This window comes from Pseudorasbora parva, chromosome 1 (assembly GCF_024679245.1).
Source record: "Pseudorasbora parva isolate DD20220531a chromosome 1, ASM2467924v1, whole genome shotgun sequence".
NCBI lineage: Eukaryota > Metazoa > Chordata > Actinopteri > Cypriniformes > Gobionidae > Pseudorasbora > Pseudorasbora parva.
The window spans coordinates 33,789,302-33,810,912 of NC_090172.1; the positions used below are offsets into that span (position 1 = coordinate 33,789,302).

The 21,611-nt window shown below is 38.2% G+C and overlaps 1 protein-coding gene across 1 annotated transcript in view; it reads left to right on the forward strand.

The window, feature by feature from the left end:
• plxdc2b (plexin domain containing 2b) overlaps window positions 1-21,611 on the forward strand; it is a 55,095-nt gene that overhangs the window by 26,124 nt on the left and 7,360 nt on the right. Inside the window, exons 2-10 of the mRNA XM_067438152.1 lie at window positions 2,356-2,555; window positions 7,759-7,905; window positions 8,587-8,656; window positions 10,816-10,938; window positions 12,953-13,071; window positions 13,784-13,883; window positions 16,923-17,018; window positions 17,292-17,373; window positions 20,724-20,784. Of these exons, the coding sequence (XP_067294253.1) occupies window positions 2,356-2,555; window positions 7,759-7,905; window positions 8,587-8,656; window positions 10,816-10,938; window positions 12,953-13,071; window positions 13,784-13,883; window positions 16,923-17,018; window positions 17,292-17,373; window positions 20,724-20,784 (998 nt within the window). The remainder of the gene's footprint in view (window positions 1-2,355; window positions 2,556-7,758; window positions 7,906-8,586; window positions 8,657-10,815; window positions 10,939-12,952; window positions 13,072-13,783; window positions 13,884-16,922; window positions 17,019-17,291; window positions 17,374-20,723; window positions 20,785-21,611) is intronic.

Genomic DNA, 21,611 nt, shown 5'->3' on the forward strand with positions numbered 1-21,611 from the left:
TTTAAATAATTAAAAAACCCTCTTTAGATACTGTCTCACCAGTGAACCTAACATTTATTTGGCTTCTACTGTTCAAACATTTGGAGTCAAGATTGTTTTTCTTTTGTTTTTTTAAAGACATTAATATTTTTGTTTAGCAAAGATGCATTAAATTGATTGGAAATGACAGTAAAGACATTTATAATGTTAGTAATCAGAGAGTCATGTATAATGGTTTCACAAGCAGTAGAACTATTGAGATGAGTTATAAGTACAATTGGTTCAATCTTTCTCTCAAAGTTAAATATTTCATTACCTTAAATGTGTGTCTTATAAGATAAGGAGCTAATTAAATGTTGTGTCTCTGGATCAAGAGCACAAAGCAAGTAAATGAGGAAAAGTGTGAGATCTGGTTCGGGCGAGAGGAGCTGCAGCATGCTAATCAGAAGTGTTTGATGGGTAGACAGAGAATTAAGAATCATTCTAGAGTGTGTTTCCCAAAGCCAACTATGGTCACAAGGTCTGTTGTTACCAATAGAATTGAATGGAACTTTCAACCATAGTTGGCTAATGATGCTTTCGGGAAACATACCTCTGGCTAGTTTTTGTTTCATCTGTCGTCTTACTGCTACAGCGCACATAAGTCTGTGCATGCATATTCTCCAGGATTTTTTTTCTGTATTTAATATCATAAGTCTGTGCATGCATATTCTCCAGGATTTTTTTTCTGTATTTAATATCATAAGTCTGTGCATGCATTTTCTCCAGGATTTTTTTTCTGTATTTAATATCATAAGTCTGTGCATGCATATTCTCCAGGATTTTTTTTTTCTGTATTTAATATCATAAGTCTGTGCATGCATATTCTCCAGGATTTTTTTTCTGTATTTAATATCATAAGTCTGTGCATGCATTTTCTCCAGGATTTTTTTTCTGTATTTAATATCATAAGTCTGTGCATGCATATTCTCCAGGATTTTTTTTTCTGTATTTAATATCATAAGTCTGTGCATGCATATTCTCCAGGATTTTTTTTCTGTATTTAAGCGTTTATTGTTTCGTAAGCATTAGACAAAGATTAGTCATGTCTGTATGTGGTCTAATGAATCAATACATGTTGAGGCCTAAACTTATTCTTCTGCTTTTTTCTCTCGACCTCAGCTACTTAAAATATTACGATTTTGACTTAACATGAACAGACAACCCCATTGAACTTTAAGTTTAGATTAGGCTGGTGTTTGCTGGACACTAACCGACATTCCAGGGTGATTCATTGGTCTCTCCTTTTTGTTTCTTCTTTTTTTCCCTTCTTTTTGTTTAGTCTGCTTAATCACATTATGAAGTGTTTTTGATGATTCCCATTTTGGCTATTCAGTCGTCCTCAGTTCCACCTCATGTACTCCCATCATTTCTCACATCTTAATTTCCAGTGAGAGGACTAGAGAGCAAAGTAAATAGAAGGTTTAATTAAACTCTCACATGATCACATGAGTCTTGATTTGCATAAGATTTTGGCCCTGAGTATGTGGTTGTGTGTGGATAAAAGAAAGAGATTAGGCACATAAAATATGAGTGTTATACAGATCATAGAAGAAGAAAAGCAGACCCAGGATGGGTAGTCTCTTGGCTCGTAGTTAAAACCGTTTCTTCACCTTTAAAGTTTGACTCTCACTGAATAAAGTCTGCTTTATTACAGTTAAATGATGTTTTTATTAAACAAGGTTCGGGAGGAGCTCATTCAGATAATTGACACAGGTGGAGAGTACTCAGCTAATTGACAAAAGAGGCGCATATATACGCAGCTGTCTTACCTCCATTTTGTTGACAGTTTATCAGCATCCCTCCACCACCCCTTCTCTAAATTTTGCTCTTTTTATTTCCAAATCACTACTTACATATGGGGGGCTCTGGGTTCGGGCTGAAGTCCCAGCTCGAAGCCCTCCCCCCGGACAGCACACCAAATACGCATTTAAATTTACTCTCTATAAATTATATGTAAGTGTGAACTCGTGAAACAGGCTCATCTAAAAAAAAAAAAAAAAAAAAAAAAAAATGTCCTCATGGCAGAGAGGGAGAATAATGAAAAAGTGATGCTTTTGTGTCCATATAAACCATATAAAATGCATAAATGTTTATGGGTGATGTTTTGATCATGAGAGCAAGTAGTGAGACTAATTAAGTTTGTCTGGATTGGATTTGATGTAATTGAGCAATAAAACTTATTCTCATGACCTTTGTAAAGCTTTTTAGAAATAAAAAGCTTTGAAGAGGAATACAGATTTTTTTCTCCCCAGCAGGGGAGCACAAAGCTTTGTTTATGTGATGTCAAAATGCGCTCATGTTTATACTGTTGATTGTTGTTTTGTGTTGTTCCAGGAGCTGCTTATTCCATTTTTCAGGGATGGTCGCAGGACGATGTTGTCACAGTAGAGCAGCTGAGGAGGAGACGTTGGCTTCTCCTGGAGCCACTTTCGATGGAAAGTAACAAAGCCAGTCAAGACAGCTTGAAGCCTGAGTCCCAGGATTTGCCTGGAATACTGGCTGATGACGACACAGACAACAGCTCCCAAATAATGGTAACCTTTAAACTGTAAAATAATAATAATTTTACCTCATATATCAGTCATACTGCGCAATTGTCCACCATTGTCACTTGAAAAGCTTGACACATCACCATTAAAATAATAAGGTATAATATATATTATAATTCTATAATAACAGTCATTAACCAACCCTCATGTCATTCCAAACCCGTAAGTCTTTTGTTCATCTTTGGAACACAAATGAGGATCTTTTCCTGAAATCTGAGAGATTTCTTCCCCTTCATTGACAGTCCAAGTTAGCCTGACAAGCCAGACCCACGTCGAGATGTTTGGTCTGAAAAGGGGGGGCCCTTAGAAGTCAGTTTTCTATACATACACATACATGGTACGGGGCCCAGCAAGATGGTTTGTACCCAGGGCCCAAAATTTGGTGCTACGCCCTTGCCGCTCCGTCAAAAACACACTTCTTGGAGTGTGGAGATCCACTTTGCGACGCGACTGAAGCGATGTTGTGAAGCTTCCTGTCATTTCTGCATTCAAATCGGTTCAAATGCAGCGCTGCCTTCCCAGAATGCTGTGCTGAAGCGTTGAAGTCGCTTTTTGTCACTCATAGGAATAAAGTGGAACGCGGCGCAGACTATAACCGACATAAGTGTTCATGGACGACTGGATCTGCAGCTGAGCGAGTGTTTATGGGCGTGCATTTCCTCTCTCGCTCTAGTCACACGCTCGCACCTTACCGGGAGAAGAGCCCGAACGGCCCATACAAGGACCTTCCACTCTGTCAACGTCAAGCCGAGCCATACTCTCAGAAACTTGTGAGAAACCATAAGGAGTATTTTTGAAACAGAAATACTCCATCAAACGTCCAACATTAGTTTTTGAAACTTTGTCTATGTTTAGGATGGGAATCCAAGTCTATAACAGTGTAAAAAGCTCAGAATGCATGAAGCAGCATTTCACCCCCGCTTTAACTCAACGTCTTCCAGATTTGCGGCCAAAGCCAATTTGAAAGACTGCTTTTCGGCAGCTTCTGTGTTTACTAGTAGCACGCAGAACAATTGCAACTCTGTTGTCATTATTCTAAGCCCGCCCACCGACTCTATACATGATGAGATTGGCCTGACCAGAGTTTGGTTTTTCCAACTCTCAAGCCAACAGAGTTGCTAGACTACCCTGGCTACAAATAAGATTTGCTGCCGCTAGGGTGCAATCTTTTGTCTAGATTTCTTAGCAACTACCACTTTGACACTTCAAAAAGTTCATAGAGATCATAAAACTAATCTATATGAATTTATCCAGTTAGTCCAAATTTCCTGAAGAGATATGATAGCTTTAAATGATTCAGAGATTTCATTTAGGCTTTTATTTACATAAAATCATTCATCAACTCACACATAAGTTATGATAAACAAAAACTCAATTGTGTTTTCTTGGTGTGCGAGAACCAATGAGGTTCATTCTTGTGTGTTACGCAGCACATTTGAGCTTCTGCAAGAACCAATGAGGTTTGTTCTCTCGCGTCGATCAAGTAAGATTGAGCTTCTGTTTATGTTCTCTGATTAATGTCTATGTGTATCTTCATTTGTGTTCTGAAGATGAATGAAAATCTTGTGGATTTGGAAGGACATAAAGATGAGTAAATGATGACAGAATCTTTGGTTGAACCCTTCAAACCTAAAATTAAAAAAATAAAATGCTTTTTTGTTTGTGTTTTGCAAGTAAGACAGTAATTTGGGTTTTGGGTCTGCTTGTTAAAGGCACTGAAAAGATGAATCTGTATTTAAACTGGGTCATTTATGTAGTAGAAATGTGAAATTATTTTTGAATTTGGTGCCTTCTAGACTGAGAAAAGACAGAAAATGTATTTTTGTCTCTGGGGGATGAAAGACAACAATTCCCAGAATGCTTCGCTGCCCTGTGAGGCCATTCCCAAAGCCACAGCTACTGGATTACTGGGACTGAGTTAGAGAACAGACACTACAATTAAAAACTGAATGTGTCTGTTCAATATAATATGATCGAGTCGCCACGTGAGTCACAGCACTAACCCTGCAGGAGTCAGATTACATTTAACGTCATAAATGAGCCGATGAGCTCTCTTGATGAGAGCTGAGGTAATCGCGACCACACTCACGGCATACATTGACAACGTGTTCAATCATTTGAATGTACTACAGGGTTTCTAATGATACAAAGCAATATGCTAATCGCTGAAGTAACCCTTTTCTTCAGGTAATGAATTATTATGAACATTTTAACTTATTTTGCACACACACACACACACACACACACACACACACACACACACAATCTCTGAGGAAGAACTCAGAAGAGTGAAAAATATTTTTGTTTATAGCTGGAATAAGAAAGCGAGTGAGCTATTTGAGGTCAGGTCATTCCACTGAAAAGACTATGATATCTTGCACAGCAAGGCTTCCTTTAGTCAGGCACATTCACCAGGCATGATTTAGACCAGCCAGGACCAGCATGGAAGTTCAGAAGGGTGAGCATGAGAGACCATAAAAACAGATAGAAAGGCTGTCAAGCTGCCTGCACAAAGTTACGGGCTGTCAGTCATTCAGCTCTGGGGTTTGACATCCTGTTACGACAGTGTTCTTGGTTCATTGAGATTTGGTTTAACTCTATTTCTTTTTCCATATGTACACATTTCTATGTGCCATCCCTGCTCAAAAGAGAGGAGCTGGAGTGCTGGTTTCTGTCATCATTTACTCACCCACACGTCATTCCAAACCTGTATGCCTTTTCTGCTGTGGAACATAAAAATACACTAAGCCTTTTTTGAATATATCTTCTTTTTAAGTCAACAATAAGTCAATATTCAAAACAGTTACTGAAATATTTCATGTTCCACAGAAGAAAGAAAGTCATAGAGGTTTGTAATGACATGAGGGTGAGTAAGTTATGACAATTTTCATTTTAAGTGAACTTAAAGTCTTACTGAACTTGAAGTCTTACTGACTTCACGTCAATCAGCTTTATCAGAAAGTCAACCCAAGTTTTGGCTACTGCAACAGCATGCTGGTCCACAAGTTCGACCTGCACTAACCAGCACAGAAATTCTTGCTGATCTGAGTTGGTCTTAGTGATTGGGAATCTAGGATAATAATACTCTAATGTGCACAGAAAGACAGAGAGCAGTTGTTACATCGATCAATGTGATCATTATATCCATATGAGAAACAACACAAGATGAATTATGTGCACATGTTTTCAGTATTGAATTAGTTTCCCACATGATGACTTCTTCAAAGCACTCCGAGTGTATACAATATGTTGTTGCTAATTTTTATATCCACTGTTTGATTCCTTTGATGTTGTTTTACATGGTCTGTGTGATGGACTTTTAGTGTTTGAACTCCTACCAGCTCCTGTATACAAACACATTCCTGTATAAACATGCATACACACATACCATACACCAGGTGCATCATTTATTTCACACACACTTCATTTTGTGCTTCAAAGGCCTGCCTTTCTATTGCTTTTTTATGGCATGGCCTCAGGCTTTAGTTTAGGCCTTTTGGTTTTAGTTTGTTTTAGTTTCAGCTCCACTTGTTCTGTACTGTACGAGATTAAACTGTCAGAAATTACATATCTTATATTCACCTCTCCTTAACTCAATACAATTCTCAGAAAGAAAGAAATGCATCTATTCATATATACTGAATTCCAGAGTGCCAGGGTGTTTGCAAACATCTATGGGTTTTATCAAGGGTTTTGTTAGGGTTGCCTTGCTCAGTAAACAACAACAGATCAATTCAGTGTGATTTATTAACTAGAGGGTCATGTCTAATGGGTCTTTTTATTTTTGATTAATAGTTCATGAAGCATCATGTCACAAAGCATGTTTTTCTGCACAATATATAAAAATATATGGTTACACTTTAATGCTCTTTCTTTTAAGGTGTCATTGTAACAATGTAAATATATTTAAGTACTGAGTATTAATTAATTACATGTACTTACTAAAGAGTTATGTTAGGATTATGTCTGGTTTAAGGTTAGTTGCATGTAACTATGCATAATTAACTGTTATGACAGTATGCACGTGTAACATAAACCAGGACCCTGGAAAAATAAAAGTGTTACCAAATATATTTTTAGCCTTTCTGCCTTTATCCTGATGTAGAGAGGGGAGCAGGACCGTGGGTTGGGACTCAAACTCGAGTCATCCGCAGTGCTGTCATGGAAGATCATGTTACACTCATTGCCTTGGTCATGTAAGCTAGGGTTTTTGTCATGAATTATATTAATTGGTAGACAAAATATTAATTTTGGTTAGTTTTTAAAACCCACAAGTGTATAATAATAGGATCACTGATGGCGGTCCTTGTAGAAAATGATTTGTAATGGTCAGTAAATTGAGGGATACAATTTCCATGAGTTGATTTTCCTTTTATGAGTTGACCGTTTTCTTCTATCCCAGTCCAACGTATTATGCTTTTGCTAATCTGCAGTGATGGGTTGTTTCCCTTGGCACTCAGTTTTTTTATCCATTTGCTTGGCAGATGTGACTGGCAGACCTGTTCAATTATTTAAAATGTCAACATTTTTGGAGTGTCAGTTTTTTGTGCTTATATATTAAAATAAGGTACCGGTACATCTGATCGCAAGTGTACGTTCACACAGAACACACGTCCACACTTACCTAAACACTTATAAGCCTTGTGTCTCAATCACTTGTCTTTTTCTTTCTCAACTCTCTCTATCACCAAGCTCTGTTGTGGTGAGAGGGAAAACTGGGCTGAAAGAACTCAGTTGAACCTTTCCCTGGTTTGATGTCATCATATGATCCAGGCAGAGGTGGGAACACCTCTATAGACACGGCTGCTCAACGCTGAGCTCATTAAACCTCTCATGTCCCTCCTAAATATGTGGTCAGCACTGAAAATACATACAAACAAGCAAACAGGGATTGGCTCAGTCTGTTGTAAACATGCCTCTGTGTGCTTGGAGGGTTTGGTTTTGTTTTTACTACTGGAAAACCTGAAATGGTATTTGTTTGTGAATCAGAATGGGTTCATGGCCCCTGCATTGTAAAAAGCCTGACATAAACAAATGTGGATTGTGTTGGGATGTTTATTGATAGTTTATTATAGGGATAGTTCACTGGACAGTTGCGCACCATCAAGCTTTTCCAGACCAGTATGATTTTCTTCTCAGTAAGTATTGTGTCCTTTTTCCTGACTGGCTGTCTGATATTTCCTTGTAGGAAGACACAGATCATAACTACTACACCTCAAAAACATATGGCCCCAGTGACACTATGAGCAAAGAGTTATGGGTAAATATCGATCAGATGGACAAGGAGAAGGTGAAGATTCACGGCATCTTGTCTAATACACACAGACAAGCAGCGGTAAGACATAAACATTTATTTTTTATCGAATTTTATATGGCATTCACTAGATTATTAATATTAACTAATTCATTCATTCATTCAATTATTCATTCATTCATTCATTCATTCATTCCACAAATAGAACGCAAGGACACTTCTTTTAAAATGCAACTGGCATGAAATTCCAACATTGCCATTGTAGCTCCACTGACCAACATTCAAGTTCAGCAAAAGCTGTTTTTCGTCAGCCGTTTACATGTTCCTTACTAGAACAACACTTTGTTCTGAGTTTTATACCTGTTTTTGTTGTTTTTGGACGAGTTGTCTCCTCGTGTCAATTATGAAAGAATCAGACCAAGTGTTGATCCTCAAATGCCACATTTCTCTGAAATGGGATCAGGTTTTGGTATGGCGCCATCCCATTACTGGAACAGACTGCGATATCCTCACATTGCACATGCCAAACAAAAGAAACCACAGCGGACAAGCGTACCATAGATTTAGGACAGAAGTCAAATTTATTAGCAGAGTTAGGTTTGCTTTAGACGACCACAGAATGACTCCACGGGGTCCATCTGTATGTACACTTGCTGTATGCTTTGTTGTATTTGCAGCCTTCTATCCTAATTTTGTATTGATTATTCTTATTGTTTAGATCTTTATATTGCAAGCTAAATTTTGTCTAATTTTCATCCTCAGCGGGTCAATCTCTCCTTCGATTTTCCATTTTATGGACATTTGTTGCGAGAGATCACTGTTGCAACCGGCGGTAAGTGAACTGTCCTCCTCCACGTGATGTATGCAGCACAACCAATGATTTTCACTCAGCGTCTGCCTGTCTCCATGCGATATGAGTATTATATGGCTGAAGCAGAACATATGATCTATATGAGCTTGCGGAGGAATATATAATTGATTTGTTCTTGCTTGTAGGCATAAGAGCTTGACTGTGAGTCACAGTGTTCAAGAGGATCATGCTGTTTATCAGCTGGGAGAGGTTCTTCTTAATAACGGCTGACTGTGCATGCTGTAGATATGAGGGCATGTGTGGGGATTTTTATTGTGATTGTGGTTCATGTGACTCGCTGGCTGCTGGAATGTTTCTGAGATGAAGCGGAGAGAGTGAGGGAAAGATAGAGAGAGAAAACCACCATATAATTTCTCCCTATAATTACATCAGTCATCTCTCTGCGGTTATAAACGGTGAAACACAAGTGACTATTTCCCAGTGAAGCCATGTTCTCAGGAGCTAAAGACCATGTGCTCCTGTATCAAAGGTACTTTTCCTGCCTAAATAATACATAATAAACAGCACTGGAAAGGGTTTGCTAAATTATTAAAATCAGATTGTCTGTTTATATAATTATGCAAATAGCCCATCTTTTTGACAAAGATACAATTACAAAAGAAACTACTTTGGTAACTGGGACAGTGGTGCGGAGAGCAAGGACTGTGAACACTTTCAAGTACACATTATTCTCCCCATTCCTATCTCATATCAGCTGAAAATGAGGTTTTATAGTATAATTCACTGAGGGGCATATAGTATCTGCCACTATTTGCGTTTGCTATTCCTAATATTAATTTGTTATGTTTTGTTAATGTTTTTTTATTGTTTAGTTGTCATTGAGGCAGCATTGAAACTATAAACTCAAGCCTCAAACCTCCCTTAAAAAAAAGTACTGTGAGAGTACAGTGGTACTAGCCTGACAAGCCAGACCCACATCAAGATGTTTGGTCTGGAAACTCCCCATTGACAGCTCAATCCGAGGGGGCGGGATAAACGGTTGTCTCTCAAACTCCCTCTGCACGCAATAGGATAGCGCTACACCAACCAGAGCAACGAAGGTGAAGTAGAGCTCGTTGACAGATTAAACATTCGCCGTATACGGTCGGCAAAACTCAGAACACATCTTCCCTTCTTAAGAATGACTTCAGTGCCGTTCTTTGTTCTTTTCTCAGAGAAAAGCTGAACTCCAAGTCTTCCAGAGTCGCGGTCAGAGCTGATTCGAAAGACCGCCGTTCGCTAGTTTCTGTGTTTACTAGAAGCATGCAAACGCAACTCCGCCGTCGTCATTATGGCTCCGCCTACCGACTCTATACACGATGTGATTGGCCCGACAAGAGTTAGGGGAATACATGTCAGAAGGGTATTGAGATTTGCTAGATGACACTCGCGGCCAGATTAGATTTGCTGCCGCTAGGTTTGATGTGTCTAGATTTCTAGGCTACAGTGGTACAGTCATTGAATTAGATGACAATACCAAACTGTTTTCACAATTGTGAAATTTCAGTAGTTTATAAAGTTATTCAATTATTTTTATTATTTTTATTAATTGTGCGTATTGCTATAATATTCTTTTAATTATTTGTTTTTAGTTTTTATCTTTGTGATGTAAATAATAGTGAACCTGTTTTTGGTCTTAATTATTATTATTTATTTTTTATTGAATTATTTTTTTTAATACTGTATGTTTACAGAAAGTGGAGATGGTCAGCATAGTCCAGTTTGGCTGAATTCATGTGGAAAGATTTGCATTGATTCAAGCAGACAAATGCAGAAGACATTTTAGAATATGTGTGTGTGTTTGGAAGGTCCTCTCTCCTGTTTGTGAGTGGAATGGAAGGAGGCATTTATTTGGCTAATTAGAGTATTAATCACTTTGGAGACAGGCCAGGGCTTTTTGCCAGGATGGATAGATGAGAAAGGAGGAGAGCACAGAGATTTAGAAGAGGAAAGAGGCACACATGTTCATATATTGGTGCCAAAACATTTTATTCATAAACAAATTGAGTGTCATTATCTTATTTTCATCATGAAGATCACATTTTAAATAATTTTGTTAATGCATGGATATGGATTGTAATGGTTTGGATCGTGTGTGTGTGTGTGTGTGTGTGTGCGTGTGTGTTTGTGTGCCTTTTTAGGCTTCATCTACACAGGAGATGTGGTTCACCGAATGTTGACAGCCACACAATATATTGCTCCACTTATGGCAAACTTTGACCCCAGCCTCTCCAGAAACTCAACTGTCATCTATTTTGACAACGGTAAGAGACAGACGCACTGGTGTGTGTGTGTGTGTGTGTGTGTGTGTGTGTGTGTGTGTGTGTGTGTGTGTGTGCGTGTGCGTGTGCGAGTGTGTGTATGTGTATTTGTGAGAAACTGAGAGACAGAGCGTACCCTATCCGACAGAAATATATAGTGAAAATATATAATGGTACAGAAAAATCCAATAAAAATCTGTCAGACATAACAATCCTCAAATACACACACACATCAAAAACATTGTGCCTTGACTTGCCATAAATCAAATGTCACATTATAGATCAGGCTGTCTTTTCAAGATGCTATTGGGTGCGTTTACATCCATGCTGATAGCTCAAAAAATCAGCTTATTGAAGTAATCAGTTTTCCCCGTTTACATGCAAAGAAAAATGACAATGCAACTAAACCCGCGTTTACATGACTTTATTAATAAGCCGGGTTATTTCCATGTAGTGATGTCAAAAATAATAATGTCCATATCTGACTCGGAGTTTTTCAAATGTTACGTCAGTTGTGATTTTAAATAAAGCGTGCACTGTATCAGCGGACGATTTATGGCTCATATTATCCCTCATGAAGTTACCGATGCAGTGTTTTGACTGAAGCTCTTCTACTACTCTACTTCTACACATCTTTACAATTTTCTGGGTCTTAAAGGGTTACTTCAGCGATAAGCATATGGCTTTGAATCTGTAGAAACCCTGGAGTATATTCAAATGATTGTGCTTTCCCCCCTCATATCCCCTTGAGACAAGAGATTTATGGATTTTATTTCTGGAAAAATTCCTCCTATGACGCAAATTGACAATATTTGCATCATAGGAGGAATGTTTGGCCAAAGGCTAAAGACTACAGCCAGCAGAGGGAGCCATTTCCGCATGTTTTGAACCCACGCATGGGGGATGGAGATCACACTCAGAGCTCAGCTCGCAGCTACAGGCACTCATTTAAAGGGATAGTTCATTTTGAAATTAAATTTTGATATGTTTTAGCTTACCTCATGGTTATCCGAGATGTAGGAGTATTTGTTTCCCCAGTAGTTTAAATTTTGATAATTTTAGGTCAAACCGTTCTTGTCTGTGCCTCACATAATGCAGGTCTATGGTCACCACCTCAAAGCATACACAGAGAAGTCCAAATTAAACAATCCCCCATCATAAGTACACACTGATGGCCTAAGACACGAAACGAGCGGTTTGTGTGAGAAAACGAACAGTATTTATCGTTTTTACCTCTTGTACACCACTACGTCCGACTGATCCGAGGGCGCGTTTTTCCTGTTGAGGGCGCGTTTTTCCTGTTGCGTGTTTCCTGTTGTGACATTCGCGCGTTCTGGCATTAACCAGACACGTCTTCTCAAACTCAGTCACAGTAATCCAGTAGCGGTGGCTTTAGGAGTGGCCACACAGGGCAGCGAAGCATTCTGGGAATTTTAGTTTTTCATCCCCATGAGACAAAAAAGTTCTCAGTCTAGAAGGCACCAAATTCAAAAATAATTTCACATTTCCACTACATTGATGACCCAGTTTAAATACAGATTCATCTTCCCAGCGCTGAAGTACCCCTTTACGAGTCTGCATTTGTGACGTCCTTATTTCGTGTAAAACGCTAGCTCGCTCTGTCTGGATGCATTTAAATCTGCTCTAAGTTTGTGTTTTTGTCACCTAGCGCGCATGCGCACTTCAATAAGCCGACAGAAAGGAGGTTAATGTGTTTACATGCAGCACGAAATCGAGGTAAGAGGCAAAAAACTACCTGTTCCGACCGGTTTATGCTTACGCCGTTTATGACCTTACTCCGATAAAAGAAAACGGGTTACCGTGTTTACGTGACCATGTTCATTGTTGGCTTATTGGGTATAATCGGCTTAAGAACGTGCATGTAAACGCACCCAGTGATTACAGAGCTTTACAGCCACAGAAATCAATAGTATTTTGAAAAAATAAGTAGAGAACATTAATATTAAATATACTATAAAATAGTAGTTGAATGTAGTTGTTTGTGTATGTTTTATAGGAACTGCTTTGGTTGTCCAGTGGGATCACGTCCATCTTCAGGATTCTTATAATCTAGGAAGTTTCACCTTCCAGGCCACATTACACAGCGATGGGCGAATTGTCTTTGCTTACAAAGAGGTCTGATGTATAATTTTTCATTTCTTCCTCCATATGTCTTTCATCCTGTTTTCTATTTGTCTCTCTCGCTGTGTGCCTCAGCTTTTCTGTGATTACTTCCTGTTCCATCAGAGTTTGTGTGATTGTGTGTCACTTTTCAATTTGCCACTTACAAACATGGCCAGGTACGCTGTAATGTCAAAGAGAAATGTAACCGCTAAGACTTTCCAGATCATGTGCAGTCAAATGTGACATAGGCGTACTTAAGATGCATGAATCAGCTTCAGTCATTAAGTAAATAATATTTAAATTTGACAATATTTATATTATATACATTATTTATAATAATGTATGTATTATGTATGTAAAAAAGTATGTATAATAATAATAATAACAATAATAGTATGTTTAATCATATTTTATGAGTAAAGATTAAAATATGTATGGATAACTATCCTGACAGAAATATTTAAAGAAGTAAGCCTCTAGTCAGAAAGCATTCTTGGAAATGCTTTAGAGCATTTTGAGATTTATTTGATTATTGCAAAGCTCATTCAGCCTGCAAACTTCCTAACTGAATTAAGCCTCTCCCTCTCTCCATGTCTGCTCTACTCACTCTGTATCTTCTTTCTTTATTTCCTTCTTCCTTTACTTCTTTCTTTCTTTCTAGCTGTCAAAACTCCCCTCTCAAATCGATGATTGATGAGATAAATAATATGTACTTTTATTTCAGGTCCCAGTGCAGATAGCAAAGATCAGCTCTGTCAATCATCCAGTGAAGGTTGGGCTGTCTGATGCCTTTGTGGTGGTCCATAAGATCCAGCAGATCCCCAGTGAGTGAATGTGACGCATTCATCATAACACCAGTAAACCATCTGCATTCTGTATGACAGGTGCTATTCAGAAAACTAGGAGTATGTTTGTTCTGACAGTCAGCTACTTCTGGGATGTTATCAAAGCTCCAGTCTCCTTCCTTCTCAAGCTGTCTGTTTGTTGTCTAGTGTGCCAAGCAGGAAAAGTCTTTGATGTTGTAGTAACAGTGAGCCCAGAAGGACCAAACCCGACTGTGCTGGAGAGACGAATTTAGCAGATAAATATGTCTGGAGTTGGGCAGTGAGTGAGTGTGGGAGAGAACAGGAGGAGAGGAGGGGTTTGCAGTCAGGACAACATGAATGGAAGCTCATCATTTTCCACGACAGCTTATTCTTTCCAAGCGTATTTGTGTTTGTGAATGTCGGCTAAGAAAGGGCAGGATTTGGATCATTCTGTCTGTCTATCTGTCTGTTACAATATGAGCGAGAGAGAGTCAGCTCTGAGGGGAAAGAGAGAGTCTAGAATGAGATGAAGTAATTGAGAGTGTTAATAGCCTGCGTTGGTCTTGACTCTCTTTCACTAATTAGTGTCTGAAGACTCATCAGGTCACACTGTTTAAGATGCATGCACACACACATGCAGATCTCCAGGCTATATCTCCATGCTATTAAGGAGTTTTGTGACACCCCATGGGCAAGATATGTAATTACCCACAGGAAGAGAAAAACAGCCTTCCCTAAACAAACTACAATTTCCTGTCTTAAAGTTTAGCCACTCTTTTATATATTAATATACCAGGGATGTAGGTTTGAGCAAGGTCAGACAGCTACTTCCTCAGCTGCAGACAGACACACACTCATGTTATCAGAGAGATTTTACCTTACCGTACACATTCAGCCAGAGGCTGACATATGAAAAGCCAAACACACACACTAACAAATACACATTGTGGTTTATTCTATTAAAGAGGACAGTGCTTTTACACAGCAATGACCCACACTCTTAACACAAACCTGTAGATATCAGCAAAGGTAAAACTAAATAGCGAGGACCACTAAAAAGGTTTTTTTCTTCTGTTTCTCTAAAATTGCAGGGAGATTTTCTAATTTTAAAGTATAATTCTGTACACACATACATGTATAGAAATCTTGCTACAGTATCCAGGCTCTTCTCATTCTAATTCAATTTTCCATTTCACTGCTTTTAGGCAATTCAGCTACCAGTCACGTAGATTATGTTTTACTGAATGCAACTGGCAGTTATATCCATATATGGATTTTATCGTGTGTGTGTGTGTGTGTGTGTGTGTGTGTGTGTGTGTGTGTGTGTGTGTGTGTGTGTGTGTGTCAATAATGTGTGGCTTAACTTTAATTCAAAGACTATTACTGAATTACTTACAGATGAAGCACATCAAACTAATGTTATTTAGTGCACTCATTACATTTTTTATTTTGTTTTAAGCGTAATTAATGTTAGAGATGCCAAAGACAGGAATCTTTTTTCAAATGACTTAATTTGTTCAGTAAACACAGCTATTTTTTGGAAACTTCTCTTGGGGATAAATAAATATACTGTTCACAAACTATTTCTCTACAATAAATCATACATCTCATTGAATGAGCATTTGATACCTTTATGTGTATATGTATCCAGGGCACTCTGCTGCCTCATGCAGTTGTCCTCTCAAATGTTTTTTTCCGTTTCAGACTTGATACTGATTTCTACTGACCATGAACGATTTTACTAGTTCTTTTACAATCTTGTACAATATAAAATCAAACGTCACCATGGAATGCACGGATTAAGTGAATTCATGTCTTCTACAAAAAAAAAAAACAGACTAGGACAATAACACAGTTGTGGATAACGTACTCCACATCATGTGACACATTACAGTAAAAATAAAAAATTTAAAAACCTAACTGCATAAGTTTGCATTCCTTCAGTAATTGGGTATGTGGTCCTTTTTAATTAACTTATCATCAAGCTCATGTGAAATAGTTCATGTGAATAGTATAATATCAGCCATTTTTTTTTACATCATCTTGGTTCCATGTGTAAATACATGATCCGGTTATATAAATGTTTAATGTTAAATTATCCAGGTTAAATAAATATACATTACTTACATTATCATAAAACCAACAACCAATACAATTCTATATTGCTTTTATCATTCTCAATGTATGTTATTTTTTATTAAGTATAAATCTCATTATTTTAAACTTAATTTATTCCAAAATAATAACCAAAAGAATGCAGTAACAAATTGTGTGTATATCTAATTTGTTCTTAACTGTTCTTTTTAACTTATTTTCAAATCTTCTTCTGATTGCTCATTAAAAATCAGATCTCTAGTCATTTCAAGTTTGACATAAAGTGACATCAAGTTATGGTGATTATGTAAGATGATATGTAAGTAAGTTCTTTACTTTTTAAGTAGTCTTTCTTCCCATTAACACTATTGTTTATTAATTCAGGCTGAATTTCTGATATAGAATGTGCATGAACAATCAGAGACAGGATAATGGTGTGAACAGCGCAATAACCAATAATAGTGCAATGGAGCCATTGCCTCCTCTCTTGTAACTTTTCCCTATTCTTTCTTAATTTCACCCAACAAATCAATGGTAGTCCAATTTTTGACAAGGTTGACACAAGGACTGTTTTTATACAACTAAAATAATAAAGTGGCTGACACATTTCGATTAAAAACGGCATATCCACTCTTACAGTAGGTGGATTAAACAAGTGAAAGTACTGTAAATGTGTGCAAGATGGCAATTAGGAGGCAGTCTAGAAGAGAAGACCAAACAACATTTCTCTCTCTCTCTCTCTCTCTCTCTCTCTCTCTCTCTCTCTCTCTCTCTCTCTCTCTCTCTCTCTCTCTCTCTCTCTCTCTCTCTCTCTCTCTCTCTCTCTCTCTCTCTCTCTCTCTCTCTCTCTCTCTCTCTCTCTCTCTCTCTCTCTCTCTCTCTCTCTATCGGCTTGTGCCACAGTAGTTTCAACAATCCAAATGATTCACATGCTAATTGTAATGTGTATTTGTGTGGCTCTAGATGTGCGAAGAAAGACTATCTATGAGTATCACAGAGTGGAGCTGTTAAAGACCAAAATTACCAACAGTACAGCTGTGGAAATGATGCCGCTACCCAGTAAGCCATTGAACATCATGAACACACACAAACATACACACGCTATACAAAAATGTAATCTTATTAACTACCATAAAAACGTAAATATGAGTTACCTTATAGCTAATGGCTTATGCTGTTGTGCTTCTATCTACAATATCAGATTTTATTTTAGACTGTTATTGTCATATGAGGCCATATGAAAATCCACTTCATTGTCCTCTTAGCCTTTCACTTTATTCTTCATTGATTCTGTGCTGATGCATTGTCTATTTCTCTTTTTCTCTTTTGTAGCATGTCTTCAATTCACGAGCTGCACTTCTTGCATAGCATCACAGATTAACTTCAACTGCAGTTGGTGTCACCGGCTCAATAGGTGAGAAAACAAACCTTTCTTCATCCATCTCTCTTTCCAATATTCTAACTTCATTTTACTGGAATTAAAGATGCAGTAGACCGCTTGCCTTGAGGTTGTGCAATGAATGAGGGGAGTAATTTACATTTTACAAGTTCTGTCAGCAGTCGCTGAAACAGAAGCACTCTCAACACAGACATTCACAAGATGTGTGGAGATAATTCACCACTTCTAATTCAGCAGTCACATTGACTGCATATATAAAACGGGCCTAAAATTTGAAACGAATTGTTGCCATCATGTGTAAACCATTATTGCAATCTCTCTTGCATCTTGCATTCCATTTTTTTAAGTAATATTGCTTCCAATGTAGCAGAGACCCTTTCATACTACAACTTTTTCCCTTAATGTGAGAAAGAAGGAAAATAGTCACATTCCTGCTGATTCATGCCCGGGCTCTCACCTCCCGAACCCAGACAGCTTTTCTCTGTAGATCACATACCAATGAACAGACGAGACCGAGACACAGACCTCCTTCTGCTTTATTTTCCTGGCAATCCTTCCATCTGTCTACTCTTTCAATCCCTCGCTCTTATTCTCAAGCACATACATACACACCCACATGCATGCATAAACATACTCTGAGGGATTCAGGAATATAATATCCCAGTTGGCGTTTATTGGGAGATTTGGTTTTTGACTGGCAAAAAGAGAAAAAGCCTTTAAAAAGTGTTTAACTTCTTCCCTTTATCAAGTGCATATGTGCTGCGTACATTTTTTGAGCCGTAGCATTTCTTGAGCTATTTGTTATTCTATGAATCATATAGTAGAAAACCTGCTTCTTCTCCTAGTAGACAATGGAGTCGATTCAGACTTCATCAATATGCATAACCATTTTTGTTTGGCTGAAGGTTATGAAAACAATGAAGAGTTAGAAATGGCTGAGGTAATTAAAGTCAGTTTTTGAATAAAGGCTGTGTGTGTGTGTGTGTGTGTGTGTGTGTGTGTGTGTGTGTGTGTGTGTGTGTGTGTGTGTGTGTGTGTGTGTGTGTGTGTGTGTGTGTGTGTGTGTGTGTGTGTGAGAGAGAGAGAGAGAGAGAGAGAGAGAGAGAGAGAGAGAGAGAGAGAGAGAGAGAGAGAGAGAGAGAGAGAGAGAGAGAGAGAGAGAGAGAGAGAGAGAGAGAGAGAGAGAGAGAGAGAGAGAGAGAGAGAGCAGGCTAATGATACAGTAAATGCAGGTAACTCAGTTGATTTAAGATAATAACTGACAGTCTGGTCCTCCCAATGCAATTTATCAACAATTTACCCCTTGTCTTTGGAGAGAGCAGATGAAGTCTGATGCGGTTGTACACATACACATACACACACACCCACACACACAAACACACAAGCACACACACACGCACACACGCACACACACACACACACACACACACACACAAAACAAGCTGTAACAGAACAGAATACTGTGCAGGGTGTTTCACCATAATATCTTTCATATTTTAAATAGTCTGAAGTAATGAAATTACTTTAACAGAGTGTATTAGTAATAATTATGTGCATCAAAAACCTAGATTTGCATACTTGGAAAAGCATTCATTCACCCACAAGGTCAGATTATTACCGGATCAGAATAAATTTGAGCTGACTGCATTTACAGCCATTAACTTGCAAATGAGATTATGAAAGGTTGGAGAAGTGCTGACAAAGGATGTGGCCGCCGCCATGGGCAACCTCAAATCCAGACAGATATATTTCACTTTCACTTGTCTCCTTTTCTTGATTCATCAGGGCTTGGGGTAAATGCTTGGGAGAAAAAAGGAAAGCAGTCATAATGACCATGGCAAAGCTATAAAAGTAAATTACACAAAATCAAATGTGTTTACTAAATAATTAAACCATTTGAAATCTAGTTTGTACATTTTGTACTGTTATGTTACTTTCTCCCTAGGGATTTAAGCAGCACAACATCAAAATGCACAGTATGAACATATTCATAGTACCTTTAAAGATTACCTTTGAGCATGTGACAGCAAAAGTGAAAATAAGAGAAAATGAGCATATAGATATACAATATACTAATATAACAATATTATATTTTTGTATTACTCAACATGTTTTGGGTAAAAGTGTAGATAAATGAATAAATAAATGTGAAGGTAAATAAAGAAAACAATTCTGCCACCACAAAGGAGCAACAAAATTACACTTGAAAAATATAAATGCCTCATGGGGCCAGCGGTTGTATTCAGTGCCACATCTTAGGCCAATAGTGGCGTGTGTGTGTGTGTGTGTATTCCAGCCAGTAGCTGCTCTTAGTAGAGCTCTGCTTCCTGTTCATGGGTCATGAAATCTTTAATCCAAAGCTTTCAGTTAGACACACCCTACAGTGCCCCCTGCTGACACTGGTCAAGGTGCTTCTTTTCAAAGAGCACGTCATGTGTTTAAAGCAGTGACTCTCACCCACACCATTACAAGAGCAGAGTAAAAAATGCTGTTCTAAGACACACAGTTTCCATAGACTGTCAGTTTATATTACCTTACTGGATAGATGAAAGTATTTCTTCCATGTTTATTTAATTTTTTTGTCCATTTATATCAACTCTTGTATAAAACCATTAGTTCTGAAACAACAACAAAAAAACTGTTTTAACAGCAATGAGCCATGACAAGCTAAATAAAAATCTCAACATGCACACATAAAATCGGTTGGTTTACCAAATGCGAAGTGACTGGGAAGCAAACGTGTGTCTGACCCCAATATATCAGCAAGAAAGAAGGTGAGAGCTGATATGACTGTGTATATGGTGAATGGTACTGAACTGAAAATAAATAATATGTCCCAAAAAGATGAATGGAGAGTGGGGAATTGCTGAAAGATATGGAGTAAAGGTGACTGCATCTCATCATAAGGAATGCCAAGCAGCCAAGGCCCATTGTGTACCATTCTGTGTACAAGAAAAAGTGAAGGCAGGGGAGAAGGAAAAGAAATACTAGCTGTACTGCCTGATCCTGACTCTATAAGCCAGCATCTATCAGTGATATACTGCAGTAGACAGTCCTCGTTATATTTCACTGTTTGAATTTCCTGTTCTGGACCACAGTGAACAGATTGTTTTTAACAGAAGTTTCATGGATGACTCGTAAATGAAAATTCGTTTTTTATGATTTACTCACCATTTTGTTGGTTTAACCCCATAAGAAGTATTTTTCATGGAACACACACTTAAAGTGTTTCTTAGAAGAGTTGAAGATTTCCTAGGATTTACCTGCAGTGGCCACCGATGGGATCTATAAAAGATTGAGATGATGTTTGCTTGTTTATTGGCCATCTTTAAAATCCTAATGACCGTTTATTTTTTTCATGTCAGATGTTCCAGTGGGTTTGATCGCCATCGGCAGGACTGGGTGGATAACAGTTGCCCAGATGAGGTGTGTATGTGGATGTGTGTTGATTTCTATCCTAAATTTCTGTACCTAAATCTATTCTAAATTTGGCTTTATTAGTTTGTATAGACTGGCATCTTTGGCTGTTAGAATTTGGATAAAAGGGCATGGATTGTGTGTGTGCGTGGGTGTGGGTGTGTGGGTGTGTGTGTGTGTGTGTGCGTGCGTGCGTGCGTGCGTGCGTGCGTGTGTGTGTGTCCTTGTTTATATTACATTGTGGGGACCAAATGTCCCCATAAGGATAGTAAAACCTGAGATCACCCACTTTTCAAAAGGCTTATAAATCATACAGGGTGAGTTGTTTTTTTTGAGAAAGTAAAAAGGCAGAATGTTTCCTGTGATGGGGTAGGTTTAGGGGCTGTGTAGGGGGATAGAATGTACAGTATAAAAAACATTACGTCTATGGAGAGTCCCCACAAAGATATTGAACCAGACGCGTGTGTGTGTGTGTGTGTGTGTGTGTGTGTGTGTGTGTGTGTGTGTGTGTGTGTGTGTGTGTGTGTGTGTGTGTGTGTGTGTGTATTTTTTATGGTAACACTATTTTGATAGTCCACTTTAGACATTCTGCTAACTATAAGTAACTTTGCAACTCCATAGTTTGTTAGTAGACTGGCTGCTTAATATCTGCTAACACTTTATTTTTAAGTTCCCCCAACAGACATTCTACTGACTATAACTTTGCAATTGCATGCCAATTTATTCTACTAACCCTAGCTTAGCAGCCTACGAATAGTGTTCTACAGCCTACTAATACTCTAATGAGAGTTAAGGCCAAAGAGTACTTTGTTTTTGACACGTATGCAAGCACACAT